The following is a 17149-nucleotide window of genomic DNA, read 5'->3' on the forward strand; positions in this document are numbered from 1 at the left end:
TTAAATAGATTATAGCCAGGTAGAGAACTTATTAACAGTGATACATGTGTCATTTAACTGTGGGCATGTTCATTTAACTATAGGCTTGTTTGATAAAGAGTTCTACTTAGGATAATAATTAGGCTAAATTTTGTTTTGTTTTGCTGAGGTTTTTTAAACAGTAATTTTTTTGTTCTATTTTTTACAGATTCATCCTTTTGCAATTCTTGCTATTATTCTTCCATTCAGCACCCTGAACTATGATCCACCTCAAAGGGATGAATTTTTTGGAACTTGCATTCAACACCTTAATTCTTACTTAAGTAGGTATATTGTTTAGTACTACCTGGATGAGGAGGTTGGAGAATACTGTTGCTACTACTCTTAAGACATACCGCTCTTTTAAAGGATAACAAAAATATCCATGAGTTTTATACCTTCAAAAAAATGTTTTGGATCCATTTTTTAAAACTTTTTTATTATGATAAATGTCAAGCTTGCATTAGAAAGTAGAGAATTGAACAAGTAGCACTTATGAACTCACTAGGTAGATTCAGTAATTGTTCACATTTTATCATATTTGCTTTATTGTTTCTCTTGCTCTCATTTTTTCTATGCCATTTCAAAGTAAGTTGTAGGCAATGTGAATCTTTACATCTAATTGCTTAATTGCTTAGACCTCCTAAGAATAATGATCTCCTAAGTCACCACAATACTGTTATCACATAGAGAAAATTAGTTGTCCCTGATATATAATATACGGCTTCCCTGGTAGCTCAGTCAGTAAAGAATCTGCCTGCAATGCAGGAGACAGGGTTGGAAGATCCTTGGATTGGAAGATCCTCTGGAGAAGGAAATGGCAATCTACCCCAATATTCTTGCCTGGGAAATCCCATGGACAGAGGAGCCTGGAGGGCTACTATCTATAGGGTTGCAAAAGAGTCAGACATGACTTAGAGACTAAACAACAACAATATGTAGTATACAATCTATTTTTAAGTCTCCCTCATTATTCCCAAAAAACTTTATTTACAGTGATTATTTTGGACACAGGATCCAGTCAAGGTTCACTCATTCCAGTAGGTTATCTCTCTAACATTTTGCCAGATTTGCTCTGTGTGTTTGTGTGTGTGTGTGTTTGTCTGTGTATATGATGAACCATTTGAAGTGCCAGCCCTAAATACTTCAGGTTATAAGGACATTCTCCTAGGCAAACACAATGCCAGTATCACACTTAAGAAAACGAACAAGTACCACTTACTACCTAGTATTAGTCACTCAGCCATGTCCAACTCTTGGTGACCCCATAGCCTGCTGTCCATGGAATTCTCCAGGCCAGAATACTGGAGTGGGTAGCCATTCCCTTCTCCAGGGGATCTTCCCAACCCAGAGATCAAACCCGCGTCTCCTGCGTCTACTGCATTGTGGGCAGGTTCTTTACCTTCTAAGCCAACTGGGAAGCTACTGCCTACTCAATCCATAATAAAAATTTCCCAACTGTCACCAAATTTTCTTTGATAAATTTTTTAAAGAAACTAATGTTGGGCTACATCACTTTCTCCCTATCTTTTTTTCTCTTGATATTTTTTTTGTAAAAGGGGTTGGCCATTTATTATGGGTTGTGCCCCATTCTGGATTTGTTTGAGTGCTTTCTTTTAACTTGCTCCTCCATCATCTGTATCCCTAGTAAACTGGAAGTTAGTTGTAGATGCTTGGTTAGATTCAGAGTGAACATTTTCAGCAAAAAATGTTTTGTATGTGGAGCTGTATATCTGATATTTTTATCATTTCTGGAGACATATAACATGTGATTGTTTTTGTCAATTTTAATAGTTTTGTTTTTTTTTAATAGAAAACAAATATTTCTTAAGATCCTTTATAGATATTTATTAATTGTCAGAAAGGTTGTTGCTTTGGGACTGATTATTATGTCTCTTTAAAAAGCCTAAATAGTGTTTTAGTACCAGAAAAAAAGTGGAATAGAAATATTCCTTCCTACTACTGGCCTTAGCAGAAGCAGTATGTGAGGACAGCAAAGACAGGAAATTATTTTTTTCTTTTCATTTATTTTGGTCCTGAATTATGTTTGTTTCTATTTGGCCTTAAAGAAAAAGGCTTTATGGGGCTTCTCTTCTCAGACTCATTCTTCTTGCATGTCAGGATAATGTGAGAGTTTAGAGGTGAAATGTCTGGCTCAGTAGTTACTGCTCTTTCAGTCAGTATTCACCAAGTTCTTACTGTCAGGTGGTCGTTAGTCACTGGAGATGTAGGAGGGAGTAAAAACCAGATAGACTTTACTGTCATTGAGTTTACTTTCTGGCGGGGTGAAATTGGTGTACATAATAAGCAAGTTCATAAGGTCCACTGGTGATAAGACTCTAAGAGCACTAGAGCAGGGTAGGCGTGGAGGGTGGAGGATAGTGAGGCGGGCCAGATGGAGTAAGGAGACGTCATTGACCATGGATTGAATGAAGTGAGAGAGTGACCCATGCCCAGAGTTGGAGAGGAGCATCCCAGGATAAAGAAAAGCAAGTGCAAAGGGCCGTGAGGTGAGAACATGCTTGGTTTCTTTTTAGGAACAGCAGATTCAGTGTGGCAGGAATGGAATGAGGGAGACCAAGTTGATAGGAGAAGAAACTGGCTTTCCTCAGAACTTTTTGCTGTGCCTGGAGAGTAAGAAATAGTCATTCTGTTATCCAAGCAACAAATACTTAACTGAGAGCTTCTGTGTCCAGCATAAGATGTTAGGCTCTATTTTATGGTATGTTTCTCTAGGCATATAGACCTCTAGTCAGGCTGTGTGAGACAGTATAAATATATTAATGATGTCAGTATGATGTTCGTGGACATTGGTATATTTTTTGTAGGATCTTTGTGCCAGATAGTATCTGACCTATTTTTGTGTCTTTAATAGACAAGTAAAGTGCGACTGTGACATGTGTGTGTTTATTCATGTACAGATGTATGCATGTGTGGCATTCATATATACTCCCCTTTTAGTCATAGAACTATGTATAGCAAGATGAGACTTGAAATTGAAAGATGAGACTTTGCATATGCTTTCTTGGTTGTTCAGTTGTGTGTCAACAACCAGAGGGAAATGAAAATACATTCTTTTTTTTGTTTTTCTTCAAATAAGGGATATAAGAGATGAGAGTCTGAGAAGTACAGCTTTGATTTTTGAAGACTTTACTGTGAAAATGATTGCAAAATTCTTGGAGACCTAAAGCAGAATTTTAAGTAATTTATGGAATGATACTTTTCTTTATTTTAAAGAAACATTCGTTTTGACAGATCAGTTTTGCTGGTAGATCATCACGTAACCTTGTTTGTGACTTGATCTTGCTTTATTAAATAGCCTCAGGAAAACAATTGGAAGATTTAACATCTTTTTTTTGTCCTTTGTAAGAACATTTGCTGCTAAAGGTGCATTTTAGGTGATCCCTTCCCTCTCATCAGAAATGTCTTTTGGCAGAGAAAGACAAATATCAATATCAAAGACAAATATCACCTGTGATATCACTTATATGGGTAATCTAAAGTATCATACAAATGAACATATTGACAAAACAGGAACAGACTCGTGACATAGAAAACAAACTTACGGTTGGTTACCAAAGGGGAAAGAGGTGGGAGGGATAAATTAGGAATTTAGGATTAGTGGATAAAAACTACTATATATAAAGTATATAAACAAATTCCTACCATATAGCACAGGGAACTGTATTCAGTGTATTGTAATGAACTATAATGGAAAAGGGTATGAAAGAAGAGAATATATGTATATAATCTCTTTTTTTAATATATATATATATAACAATCCCTGTGCTGTACCTCAGAAACTAACACAACATTGTAAATGAACTATACTCCAATAAAAAATTTAAAAAAAAGAGAGAAAGGAAATTCCTCTTGGATAAAGCAAATCAGGTAAATAACTGCAAGCCTTGTCCTCTGGGATACACAGTGTGGTGCTGGCTGACCGGTCATGGAGGAGGTACTAGATGAGACTGATCTTCATACATGTCTGTCCTCAGCCTGGGGGTCTGAGAGCCCTAGAAAGCAGCATAGCCCAGTGGTTCAGACTCCAGAGATGGACTCTCCTAAGTTAAATCTCACCCTCCACTAGTCAATCATGCTGAGGCACATCATTAAACTTCTCTGTGCTTCAGTACAGTTGGTTTATAAAGTGGAGATAATAAGCATTCCTGTTATACACTAAAGTGAGGTTTTAAATGAGGTAGTATTTATAAAGTGCTTAGAATGATTCTCCACACAGTCTGAGCAATATTATCAGTATATAGAGAATGGTGGCCTTTCTTATTTTTACATACTTTACTGACCTTTTGTTTCTTTTTTTTTTCCCCATTATATATAGGAGTTTTTATTGAAAAACAAAACCAAAAACAAACACGTGTACTTGAACATCAAAAGTTACTGTTAATCACAGAAACAGACATCTCAAGTTAGTGATTTTAGTGCTTTTCTATGTGTGATAAAATACAAGAGTCTGGGCTCACTGAAATTTTTCCTCTGATGTGAATCTTAGCTACCTAGGGCCAGTGTCCGGTTTTTCTTCATCCTGAATTCCCCTCCGGGTGCACCGTTGTAGGTGGTTGCAGTGGCTGATGCCTTGGTAGTATGACCTTTTGTTTCCAGTCTTTCTCTTTTCAAGGCAATTTAAAGACTTTTATTGGAAGTATAATAATAATGAAGACATGTTCATACATCAGTTATATATATATATACGCACACATATATACACAGTATATGTGGATTTATAGAAATTGAATCATGTAAGAAATCAGTACCCAGATCAAAAAAATAGAATATTATCAAGAGCATGGTAACCTTCCTGGCTTTCGTTTTTGTTCTTCCCCCACCCAAAGGTAACCACTTTACTACCATCCTTACTTGTGACAGTATAGATTAATTTTGTCAAGGCTGTGTTCGTATCATTTTTTAAAAACCTGGTTTTACTGAATAAAGTATGTATTTACATGTATGTGAAGCAGCTGTACATTAAAAATTTTTTTTGTAATTTTGTTTTAGGTGTATTGGATCCTCTCGTGTTAGTGTTTCTTGGTTACTCTTTGGCCACGCTTCAGTATTTTCCCGAAGACCTATTGAAGGCAATTTTTAACATCAAATTCTTAGCTAGATTAGATTCTCAACTTGAACGTATGTATCAACAATTTAATTTAATACATTATCACTTATATTTAAATCCAAGTTTCAGCTCTGCCTACCTACTTAAGCATTTAAATGTTCATACTGATTTTTTTTTATTATTGTAGAATATAGAACAGTATAAAATAGAAAATGAAAGATTATTCATAATCTTACCACCAAGTGAAACTGCCATTTTTAATATTTTAGAATGTTTCTTTTATGTCTCCTGACTTCATATATATATGTTGATATATCTATATGTTTTAAGACAAAATTTGAATTATATATATATTGACTTTTGTCTGTTGCCTTTTATCATTGAACTATATTTTGAAAGATTTTCCATGCCATTACATTTTTTTTTTGATGTCATTAGTTTGTTTTTTGTTTATAGAATCTGACATTGTCCTCATCTTTGTTTCCTTAGGATAAGTTGCTAAACGTGGAATATTAGGTCAATGAATATTCTTTGGCAGTATTTTTAAAAATATGGTTTTAACATTCATAATTAGGGAGAACAGCATAGATGTTGGTCCTAATGATCACATTGAGTGTAATAATTTAAAAATATAGAACATGTATATACAAATGAAATGAGTTTATAATATGAAAATAAAAGTTACAGTCATTAATGGGATAAATGAGTGTGAAAAATGAATTGTCTTTGCTGAGTTCAAAGTCTATTAATGTATTTTTTAAATTTCAGTTATATATTCGTCTCTAAATATGAAGATCCAATTTCGTCTTATGGAATTAAATAGAGCAGTCTGCTTGGAATGTCCTGAATATCAGATTCCGTGGTTTCATGACCGCTTCTGTCAACAACACTATAATAAAGGTTTGAGTTTTCTTTGGGTCAGAAAGTAAAGTTTAATTCTAAAGCACATTATTAGGTAGTGCACGGTTTTTATTGTTGAACCTATCATGACACCAGAATTCCAAGAGTGCCATAACTTGTTTAATGGAAACATTTTGTAGATGAAATTTGTGTTATAAAAATTTCTTAATATTTAGGACACTAAACCTCTTTTGGGAGAGAGCCAAAGAACTTGTATTGAATTTAATGTCATTGCATATGGTATTATTAGTACAGCAAGGCTCTTGTTGGAAATATTAATCTTTATTTTTTAGTTTGTAGATGTGGAATGATTTTCGTTCAAAAACTGATTATTTTAAGTGAACTAACTGTTTTTATTTCATGAAGATTTTGGCAGCATGAATGGAGCACAACAGCAGATTTATAAAATGTTAGCAGAGGTACTGGGAGGAATCAATTTTGTGAAAGCCTCCGTTCTTACACCTTATTACTACACAGTAGGTAAGTCTTTGGTAGGTTATTAACAACTTTCAGAAAATCAGACTAAATAGAATCATCTCATCAGCTGGAATTTTAAAAATTTAAAAAAGTTATTTCATTATCTTGAAGATTTTCAGAGAATTCCCTGGTAGTCCAGTGGTTAGGACTTTGTGCTTCCACTTGTAGGGAGCATAGGTTTGATCTGGGCTGGAGGAAGCAGAAGCTGGAATCAGGACTGCCAGGAGAAATACCAGTAACCTCATATATGCAGATGACACCACCCTTAATGGCAGGAAGTGAAGAAGAACTAAAGAGCCCCTTGATGAAAGTGACGGAGGAGAGTGAAAAAGTTGGCTTAAAGCTCAACATTCAGAAAACTAAGATCATAGCATCCAGTCTCATCACTTTATGGCAAATAGATGGGGAAACAGTGGAAACAGTGGCTGACTTTATTTTTCTGGGCTCCAGAATCACTGCGGATGGTGATTGCAGCCATGAAATTAAAAGACGCTTACTCCTTGGAAGGAAAGTTATGACCAGCCTAGATAGCATATTAAAAAGCAGAGACATTACTTTTCCAACTAAGGTCCATCTAGTCAAGGCTATGGTTTTTCCTGTGGTCATGTATGGATGTGAGAGTTGGACTGTGAAGAAAGCTGAGCGCCGAACAATTAATGCTTTTAAACTGTGGTGTTGGAGAAGACTCTTGAGTCCCTTAGACTGCAAGGAGATCCAACCAGTCCATTCTGAAGGAGATCAGTCCTGGGTGTTCGTTGGAAGGACTGATGCTAAAGCTGAACTCCAATACTTTGGCCACCTGTTGCAGAGAGCTGACTCATTTGAAAAGACCCTGATGCTGGGCAAGATTGAGGGCAGAAGGAGAAGGGGATGACAGAGGATGAGAATGTTGGATGGCATCACCGACACAATGGACATGGGTTTGGGTGGACTCCGGGAGTTGGGGACGGACAGGGAGGCCTGGCGTGCTGCGATTCATGGGGTCGCAAAGAGTCAGACACGACTGAGCGACTGAACTGAACTGAACAGGAAACTGGGATTATTATGTCCCAAGCCCATTGTATTGCCAGTTCATATTTGTATTAATACCTTATGTTGTCAAGTAGCTTATTTTTATGTGAAAATATATGTGTCATTAAAAATAAGATTTAATTGGTAATATTTGTGAAGATATGGTATAATTAACACAATTGTATGATTACCATTTAGTACCGTTTAATACAATGGTATGATTATCATTTAGTACCACTTAGTACAATGGTACTAAGATTGGGAAGAAAACACTTACTTATATGATACATAACACATGCTTATAGAGAAGGGACAGATAACCTAAAAAAGGAAAACCACCCATGATACAACCACTGTTTGCTTCTGGTGTCTGTTTTTCTCTTTTTGGCTTTTTTTTTTTTTTTCATTTTTAATGACATTTGTTTTCTTTCTAAATTTTACAAGGAGTACTTTTTCATGTGTACAAGCAATATGTATCTTAAAAAATTCTGATTTTTTAAAACCAAAATGACTTTTTATAGTATGTGACTTTAAAAGTGAAGTGAAAGTGAAAGTCGCTCAGTCGTGCCTGACTGTGACCCCATGGACTGTAGTAGTAGTCCGTGGAATTCTCCAGGTCAGAATACTGGAGTGGGTAGCCTTTCCCTTCTCCAGGGGATCTTCCCAACCCGGGGATCGAGCCCAGGTCTCCTTCATTGCAGGCAGATTCTTTACCAGCTGAGCCACAGGGAAGCCCAACTTTGTTTATATATTGTGAATATTTTTTCTATGTCAACAAATACACAACATTCTTTTTAGTAACTGTATATATTTCATTGAATGAGTATGCTATAGTTTACTAAGGTTTTTTGCTGCTATGTGCATCTCTCAAACAATGCTGTAATTTCATATAACAACAATAGTAATTAATACACTCACATATTGATTATTATGTTAGACATTATTTATTTTAAAATTTTATTTATTTATTTTTGGCTGTGCTGGGTCTTTGTTGCTGCACGGGCTTTTCTCTAACAGTGGTGAGTGTGACTACTCTCTAGTTGCGGTGTGTGCGCTTCTTATTGCAGTGGCTTCTCTCGTTGTGAGCACAGGCTCTAGGAACACATGGGCTTGGTAATTGTGGTGCATGGCTTTAGTTGCTCTGTTGCATGTGGGATCTTCCCACACCAGGGATCAAACCAATGTCTCCTGCATTGGCAGGCAGATTCTTTACCACTAAGCTACCAGGCAAGCCCTTAAGTGCTTTATATATAATAAGCTTATTATATCCCCTTAAGTTTTGCAAATACTCTTTTTTATAGATGAGGAAACTGAGGCCCAGAGACATTGTTGTTTGCCCAAGGTTATATAGCTGACAAATGGCAAAGCCAGAATGACTTATGCATTCTAGCTCCAGAATTCATTCTCTTAAAAATGAGAAAAGTATATTTCATGTTTCATAATTAACTTGAAGATGCTTCAGTGCCTCAGTTTCCCTTAAGAATAGGTAATTAAATCCACTCTTCCTTTTCATTCCTTGTTTCTTTTTTTCTTGGTTTAAATACTTTTATCATTGTTTTTATTATGGGAAAAATTAAAATACTTATACATAAAATACATATACAAAAATAGAATAGTATACGTATACAAAAATAGAGAGAATAGTATAATGAACCCTCATCCAGCATTAAAAATGATCAATACTCACTAACCAGAATCCCACCTGATCCTTTCCAAACAAATCACAGATAATATATCATTTCAAAAGGTATATCTAAAAGGATATATAACCATAGTGCCATCATTTTCATCTCTACAACTACTCATAATAATTTCTTAATATTATATTGCTTATCAACATTCAACTATCTCCATTATCTTATCTCCATTATCTTGTATATGTTGTATTTTACTGTTTGTTAAAATTGGAATCCAAATTTTACCTTTGGGTAATCTGTCTTTTTAAGTTCTACCTTTCTTTTTTCCTTCTACAGTTTATTTATTGAAAATAAGTTTTTTGTTTTTTCATATTTTGAACTTTTCCAGTTGCAGTTCTGTGATGTCATTCAACATGCTCCTGCATCCCCCATTTTTCCTGTAAACCAATAGTTAGATCTAGAGGTTTGACTAGATTATTCAACCAGGTTAGTTTGGGGACAGTAGGGATGGTTTTTTTTGCCAGCTCTTTCATAAGTGGTATGTGCTTATTGCATCTTATCATAAGACATACAATTCTAGTTGTCTTACTATTATTATATTAAGATTCATCAGTGTGTTTGTAGGTCATCAGTGCCTCCATTAGGAAGTTTGCTCCATAGCTTGTCACCTAATGATTTTAGCAGCCATTTAAATTATTATCTAAATGCATCATTCGTCAGGGGTAGCAAAGTAATGATACTGTGCATCTATCATTTCTTCTGCATTTATTAGCTGGACTTTGTCTAAAAAGAACTTTCCTATGTCAGCTGTTTAGTTACCCGATGTACAGTTCATACAGGAAAGACAGGATGCTTGCCTGAATCTTTGTCTCTGCTAATTTTCTGATGAGTTGGTTTAGCTTCTCAGACTGTGAACAAGAGATTTAAAAGGATTGAGATAAAACTTCTTAATGTGATTTGGCTTGAAGTGAAGTGAAGTTGCTCAGTCGTGTCCAACTCTTTGTGACCCCATGGACTGTAGCCTACGAGGCTCCTCCATCCATGGGATTTTCCAGGCAAGAGTACTAGAGTGGGTTGCCATTTCCTTCTCCAGGAGATCTTCCCAACCCAGGGGTCAAACCTGGGTTGCATTGCAGGCAGATGCTTTACTGTTTGAGCTACCAAGGAAGCTGTGATTTGGTTTAGTGCAGTGCTAATTATAGCCCTCATGTTAACCAGTAGTTTGGTAATACTTACTGGTTGATTTTTATTGATCAATTTTCAACGAGGTGCTCTTGGATCATATAATAAGTTGGATAGGGACTTCCCCTGGCAGTCCAGTGGTTAAGACTCTGCACTTCCACAGCAGGGAACATGGATTCTATGCCTGGAGGGGGAACTAAGATCCTGCATGCCACATGGTGTGGCCTAAATAAATAAATAAATGAAAGAAGTTGGATAATTAGAGAGGTACCTCATCATGTTTGTGAGGGTGTGTCTTTATATACATGTGTAAATATTTAAGATATATCTTAAAATTTTACCTATAAGAATTTACCTGATTCATATTGTTGATTCCTGTGCTTCCTTATAGACTTTGAGTGTATCTTGGATAAAAGGAGAAACCCTCTTCCTTATGGAAGCCATAATACAACTTTGGAAAAACTGCCAAAAATACACTTGGAATCAAATACTCAAATAGCTGGATCAAGACTGCCACCAGGAGCTGAAAAGTAACTTTCTTTTAGCTTCAGATTTTATTATCTAAATGTTAAATTGGACACAATTTAATGAGTTCAACTATCAAGGATTGTTTATAGTAGAATATACTCCTCATATATGTCACAAATTCTACCTACATACCTTTGCTTTTGTTGTGCTTTCTGCCTGAATCTCCATCCTTCATGTCCAAAGCTGCTGCTGCTGCTGCTAAGTCACTTCAGTCGTGTCCGACTCTGTGCGAGCCCATAGACTGCAGCCCACCAGGCTCCCCCATCCCTGGGATTCTCCAGGCAAGAACACTGGAGTGGGTGGCCATTTCCTTCTCCAATGCATGAAAGTGGAAAGTGAAAGTGAAGTCGCTCAGTCCTGTCCTACTCTTAGGGACCCCATGGACTGCAGCCTACAAGGCTCCTCCATCCATGGGATTTTCCAGGCAAGAGTACTGGAGTGGGATGCCATTGCCTTCTCCGGTCCAAAGCTGAGCAGTCTCTAAAGCACTAACCTTCCCACTGTCCTCATTGGAAATAAATAGTATCTTCTTCTTTGGACCTCCCGTGCCTCTATACTTTTCTGAAAACCACACAGCTGCTTTGTACACTGAATTACAGTTATGTGCTGTATATCTTATGTTCTTTGTTTGACTATTTGTTGTTATTCAGTTGCTCAGTTGTGTCTAACTCTTTGCAACCCCATGGACTGCAGCATGGCAGGCTTCCCTTTCCTACACTATCTCCTGGAGTTTGCTCAAATTCATGTCCATTGAGTCGATGATACCATCCAACCATCTGTCTCATCCTCTGTCACCCTCTTCTCCTGCCCTCAATCTTTCCCTGTATCAGGGTCTTTTCCAGTGGGTCAGCTCTTCACATCAAGTGGCCAAAATACTGGGGCTTCAGCTTCAGCATCAGTCCTTCCAGTGAATATTCAGGACTGATCTCCTTTAGGATGGACTGGTTGGATCTCCTTGCAGTTCAAAGGACTCTCAAGAGTCTTCTTCAGCATCACAGATCAAAAGCATCAATTCTTCAGCACTTAGCCTTCTTTGTGGTCCAACTCTCACATCTGTACATGACTGCTGGAAAGATCTTAGCTTTGACTAGATGGACTTTTGTCAGCGAAGTGATGTCTCTGCTTTTTAATACATTTGACTATAAGCTGTGTCTTTTTATGTCTCTCACAGTACCTTACATATGGTAGGTGGATAATAAATATATGCAGGACAGAGAAACACAGATGAAAGCATGTAGATACTATAATTTGGTTTAATCTAATGAACAGGATTACCTGTCATTGATAGCACCCCACTCCAGTACTCTTGCCTGGAAAATCCCATGGACGGAGGAGCCTGGTAGGCTGCAGTCCATGGAGTCTTGAAGTCGGACACGACTAAGCGACTTCACTTTCACTTTTCACTTTAATGCATTGGAGAAGGAAATGGCAACCCACTCCACTGTTCTTGCCTGGAGAATCCCAGAGATGGCGGAGCCTGGTGGGCTGCCATCTATGGGGTCGCACAGAGTCGGACACGACTGAAGCGACTTAGCAGCAGCAGCAGCAGCAGCATACTCAGTTGGCTTATTTAGTTTATAAGGATACACCTTGTTTCTGAAATGTTTGTAATTACTCAGTTTCTCACTTTAATTTCAGAAGTAAATATTTATTTTTCTTATATAGGATCGCTTTGGAATTTTTGGATTCAAGAGCATTTTGTAGAAACATCCCTCATTTAAAAGGAAAATCTGCTATGAAAAAACGACATTTGGAAATTTTGGGCTATCATGTGATTCAGGTATGAAATACTTATATAATTCAGCCTCTAAAAACCCCAGAGACTTTGGTTTTACATGTATCCTCTTTTAAGGTGAAAGTTATAGATTTACCTTTTTTTTAATATTAAGAAAAGCTATATTAAAATATCTCTGAAATAGAATACTCTCCATTTTTTTTGAAGAATAGCAAATAAAAATCAGTTTTTAAATTGTCTCTAGACAATCTCTTGATTTTTATATTTATCTTACAATGAAGAGAGGCTCTATGGAGATGGATGGAGTTATAAGAGAAAAAGGCTAGTGTATAAATATAGGACAGTCACATAGGAAAAAGCGTCCATTCTTGCTATTGTAGAACTAGGAGCATGAAAGCTTTGAGGCAGAAAAGGGTCTTCCAGCTGTTGTCATGAAGGACAACCTTCCAAAAAGTGTTCAAAGGCTATGCTTATGTAAACTAATGTCTTAGGGTCTTACAGCTCTTTTCAGTATTCTTAGAAGCCTTCGCTGATCTTTTTTGTTGTTGCTTTCGAGCTTTCGTTTAGACTACGTTACTTCTTTTACAGATCCCTCATTTCGAATGGAACTCCATGGCACTGTCAACAAGGGATGCTCGGATGGACTATCTGAGAGAACGGATATTTGGAGAAGGCAAATCATGATTGTAGCTTTTACTGAAAATTAGTTGTTATCATGTTGTGTCACATTTGGAGTTAATTTAATTAAGTGGCTTGACTCAATTAAAAAGTAATAATGTAGAACTGACTGATTTCTAGGTCAATTGAATATTAAAATTAACAGACATTTTACAATTGAGTATTTTCTCTACTGTCTAGTTTGGAAACTTTAAAATTCTTAATATAAAAGACATGTAGCTTTTAGGAAACTTAAATAGTTCACTGTTCATTCCTTGAGTGCATACTATGTGCCAAGAACTATTTTATTTTTTATTTTAATTATTTTTTGTTCCAAGAACTATTTTAGATACTGGGTATACTGGAGTTAGTACAGTATATCTTTCATGGGTTGAGTTAAACACAATAAATTAATATAGTTCATTATATCAATATCTTAGATGATATTGAAAACTGTAGAGAAAAATTTGAACCTTGGTGGGGGAGTGATAGGAATATTGTGGGTGGGTATAATTTACATAGGGTAATCTGGGAAAGACTCACTGAGGTGATAATGAGTCAAGACACAAGGAATTATCTGGGAGTGGAGAACTCTAGGCAGAAGGACCAGTAAGTGCAAGTATTCCTGGCATGTTTGAAAATAACAAGGAATCTACCGTGGCTGGAGCACAAGTGGGAGGTGGAGGTTAGAAGTATATGAAAGGGTGAGATTGATAACAGTGTCAAATATATACTACCTCCTGGCTACCCTGAGATAAGAGGCCATTGGAGAGTTCCTAGTAAAGAAATAAAAACTCGTATTTTCACTGGATCACTTTTGCTACTCTGTTTAGCTGATGAGAAAAAAAACTGCAGTGGGGCAACTGTATAAGCAGGGAAATCCATTAAAAGGTGATTGCAATAATCCAGACAAGAAGTGACTTGAAGAGAGTAGTAGCAGTGGAGGTAACGAGAAATTGTCAGTTTTTTAATGTATTTTGAGGGCACAAGCAACATCACTAGCTCACTGATTGGATAATGAGGTATGAGAGAAAGGAGTCAAAGATAATTCTAAGTTCTTGTCCTGAGGAACTAAAAGCATGCCATTGCCATTGACTGAGATTGGAAGTCTATGAAAAGAGGAAGGAGGGGGTGGGTAGGAGAAGATCATGGGTTTGGTTTTAGACATACAGAGTTTGTGATACCTTTTAAACATCTAAGAGGAGATATCAAGCAGGCAGTTCAATAAATGAATTTGGAGGTCATGGGAGTGGTCCAGGCCTTAGTTATAAATTTGTAAGGTGACAGCAGTTTTTAATGTGATGAGAGATGATGGAGTCGCTAAAATGTGATTAGAAGAGAGTGTGAATAGAGGAGAGGTCTGAGGATTGAAGTCCTGACTCCCCAACATGAAGTCAAGAAGAGAAAGAGCCAGATGCTGCTGATGGTTCAGGTAAGATGAGGACTGGGCAGTGTCTATTAAATTTAGTAACATGCAAATCATTGTTAGCCTTGAAAAGAGTAGATTTGGTGACGTGGCGGCTATGAAAGCTTGACTGCTTCAAGAAAAAGTGGGAGGAGATAGTTTTCTTACAAATGGAAGCAAAGAAAGGGAGTCGTAGCTAAGGTGAAAGTAGACCCATCTTTTAAAAACTTTTATTTCATTTATTTAAGAACTTTTTATTTATTTATTTTGGGGTCTTCATTGCTGTGAGGGCTTTTCTCTAGTTGCAGTGAGCAGGGGAATACTCTCTAGTTGCAGTGCCTGGGCTTCTTATTGCTGTGGCTCCTCTTGTTGTGGAGCACTAGGGCTCCAGGGCACGCAGGCTTCAGTAGTTCTGGCGTACAGGCTTAGTTGCTCTGTGGCATGTGGGATCTTCCCAAACCAGGGATTGAACCTGTGTCTACTGCAGTGGTGGGTGGATTCTTTACCACTGAGCCACCAGGAGGCCCCCAAAGTAGGCCAATCTTGACCTGGTCTGATCCCATACATTTTGAAGGAATAATGATTTTCTGTCTTATATTTATTTCTTTTTTTTAAATTATTATTTTTTTTTTATATTTATTTCATAACACAGTTACTAAGAGCCTACTGTGTGATAAACTCCCTAACCCTTATTCCAAATATGTGTGCTTAGCAGAAAGCCATATTGTAACTACCCACAGGCTACTTGGTGGGGGTGCAAGTCATTGGCCATCTGAAACTTCATCTTTCAACTCTGTGACCCTCTAAATTCATTCTGTCCCAAAACAAGTTGTTAGCCAGAGTGCCTTGAATCTTAAGCATAGCTTTAGAACATGTGACCTGCGCGTGTTTTGGTCCATTGATATTTAATTTAGGCTTAGTTGAAGTACTTGTTTAAAATATCCAATTACTGTGCATGATTTGAGCTCCAAAATGTGAACTTCACAGGACCTTCTTTGAAAAACAGAATCAGAATTGGAAGCAAATGAAAAATGTCTCCTTGTAACCCATCTCCCTCATTTTGAATTTCCTCATGATGTTCATTTGTGTTTGCTGAAATCCTGTTCTAAGTGCTTGTTATCCACATTCATGAGTGTGTCTTATTTCCCAAGCAAATGATTACAGGAACTAAACCCCCAAGTAGGTTGAAATATCTTTCTGTCCAACTTTTAGAATTAAATGATTAAGCTGATGAGGGTTATAAGTGGTTTCCTTTGGATATAAATTAAAACCCAGTTTTTGTATAATTAATATATTCATACATGGAAATCTTGATTAAATGACCCTTAAGGTACCTTTTACTTACTGTTACACATAATCTGACTTTTCGTGTACATCTCTTACTTCCCTTTCCCTAGGCTGCCTGATGCAAATGGTTTTATGTCCTTATATTTCTGTTTGATGATTTTTCTATCTAAATAACTTTGGTTGTTATAAATAAAAGTGTCCCTTTTTTTTTGATTGAGATATATATTCCATAAAATCCAACTTTTTAAAGTATATAGTCAGTTTTTAGTGTACTCAGAAGATTATGCCAACACCACTACCTAATTCTAGAACAGTTATTTATTCTAGAACATCATCCCAAAGCATTGTTTTTACAACTTAATCTCATGTCTACATAGATCAGCACTCTCCCCCACAAAGTAACCACTATCATGCTTTTATAGTAGACTTCCCCTTAGTAATTCTATCAGCACCAGTCATGTTCTTATAGTAAAGACTTTTCATGTTCTTATAGTAAAGACTTCCCCTTAGTAATTCTATCAGCACCAGTCATGTTCTTATAGTAAAGACTTTTCATGTTCTTATAGTAAAGACTTCCCTTAGTAATTCTATCAGCACCAGTCATGTTCTTAAAGACTTCCCTTAGTAATTCTATCAGCACCAGTCATGTTCTTATAGTAAAGACTTCCCTTAGTAATTCTATCAGCACCATCATGTTCTTATAGTAAAGACTTCCCCTTAATAATTCTGTCACCCAAGTTTGCATCTCTAGACATCATAATTCCCCACCCCTACCTTATTTTTCTCTACCTAATCTTTAAAAACATTCTTTTTTTGCATTTTAATTTTTTTGACCACACCATGTAGCATTCAGGAAGATCCTCAACCATGGATCAAACCCCAGACTCCTGCATTGGAAGTGCAGAGTCCTAACCACTGGACTGCCAGGGAAGTCTCTCCTACCCCTGCTTCTAAGTCTGTCTTAATCTATTAGCATCTCTCCTTCTTAACAATTTATCTGCTAAATAACCTGTAATTTCCCACCTTTGGGATTTGCTGATTGTATACTCAGGGTGCAGTTCAATATAGAAAAGTACTCAAGATTATACTTCAGAGATCCATAGTAAGACTGAATTTTATTGAATGTTTCCATATTTATGATGCAGAAAATAAAGCTATAGCTGTATTTTATGAATATGAACATTCATATTTTTATGCAGTTGCTTAACAAGTAATGGAATACTCCAAGTCAGTTCCAAGTC

At 36.7% G+C, this 17149-nt stretch overlaps 1 protein-coding gene across 5 annotated transcripts in view; it reads left to right on the plus strand.

The window, feature by feature from the left end:
* FASTKD1 (FAST kinase domains 1) overlaps nucleotides 1-16125 on the plus strand; it is a 39028-nt gene extending 22903 nt beyond the window's left edge. For all 5 annotated transcript variants that reach the window (XM_019971185.2, XM_070803663.1, XM_019971189.2 and 2 more), the window contains 7 exons: nucleotides 188-302; nucleotides 5032-5160; nucleotides 5858-5989; nucleotides 6356-6469; nucleotides 10688-10826; nucleotides 12490-12604; nucleotides 13148-16125. In XM_019971185.2, coding sequence (XP_019826744.2) covers nucleotides 188-302; nucleotides 5032-5160; nucleotides 5858-5989; nucleotides 6356-6469; nucleotides 10688-10826; nucleotides 12490-12604; nucleotides 13148-13243 — 840 coding nt within the window. In that variant the 3' untranslated portion in view covers nucleotides 13244-16125. The remainder of the gene's footprint in view (nucleotides 1-187; nucleotides 303-5031; nucleotides 5161-5857; nucleotides 5990-6355; nucleotides 6470-10687; nucleotides 10827-12489; nucleotides 12605-13147) is intronic.
* Nucleotides 16126-17149: the final 1024 nt, after the last annotated feature.

Source organism: Bos indicus, chromosome 2, assembly GCF_029378745.1.
Source record: "Bos indicus isolate NIAB-ARS_2022 breed Sahiwal x Tharparkar chromosome 2, NIAB-ARS_B.indTharparkar_mat_pri_1.0, whole genome shotgun sequence".
NCBI lineage: Eukaryota > Metazoa > Chordata > Mammalia > Artiodactyla > Bovidae > Bos > Bos indicus.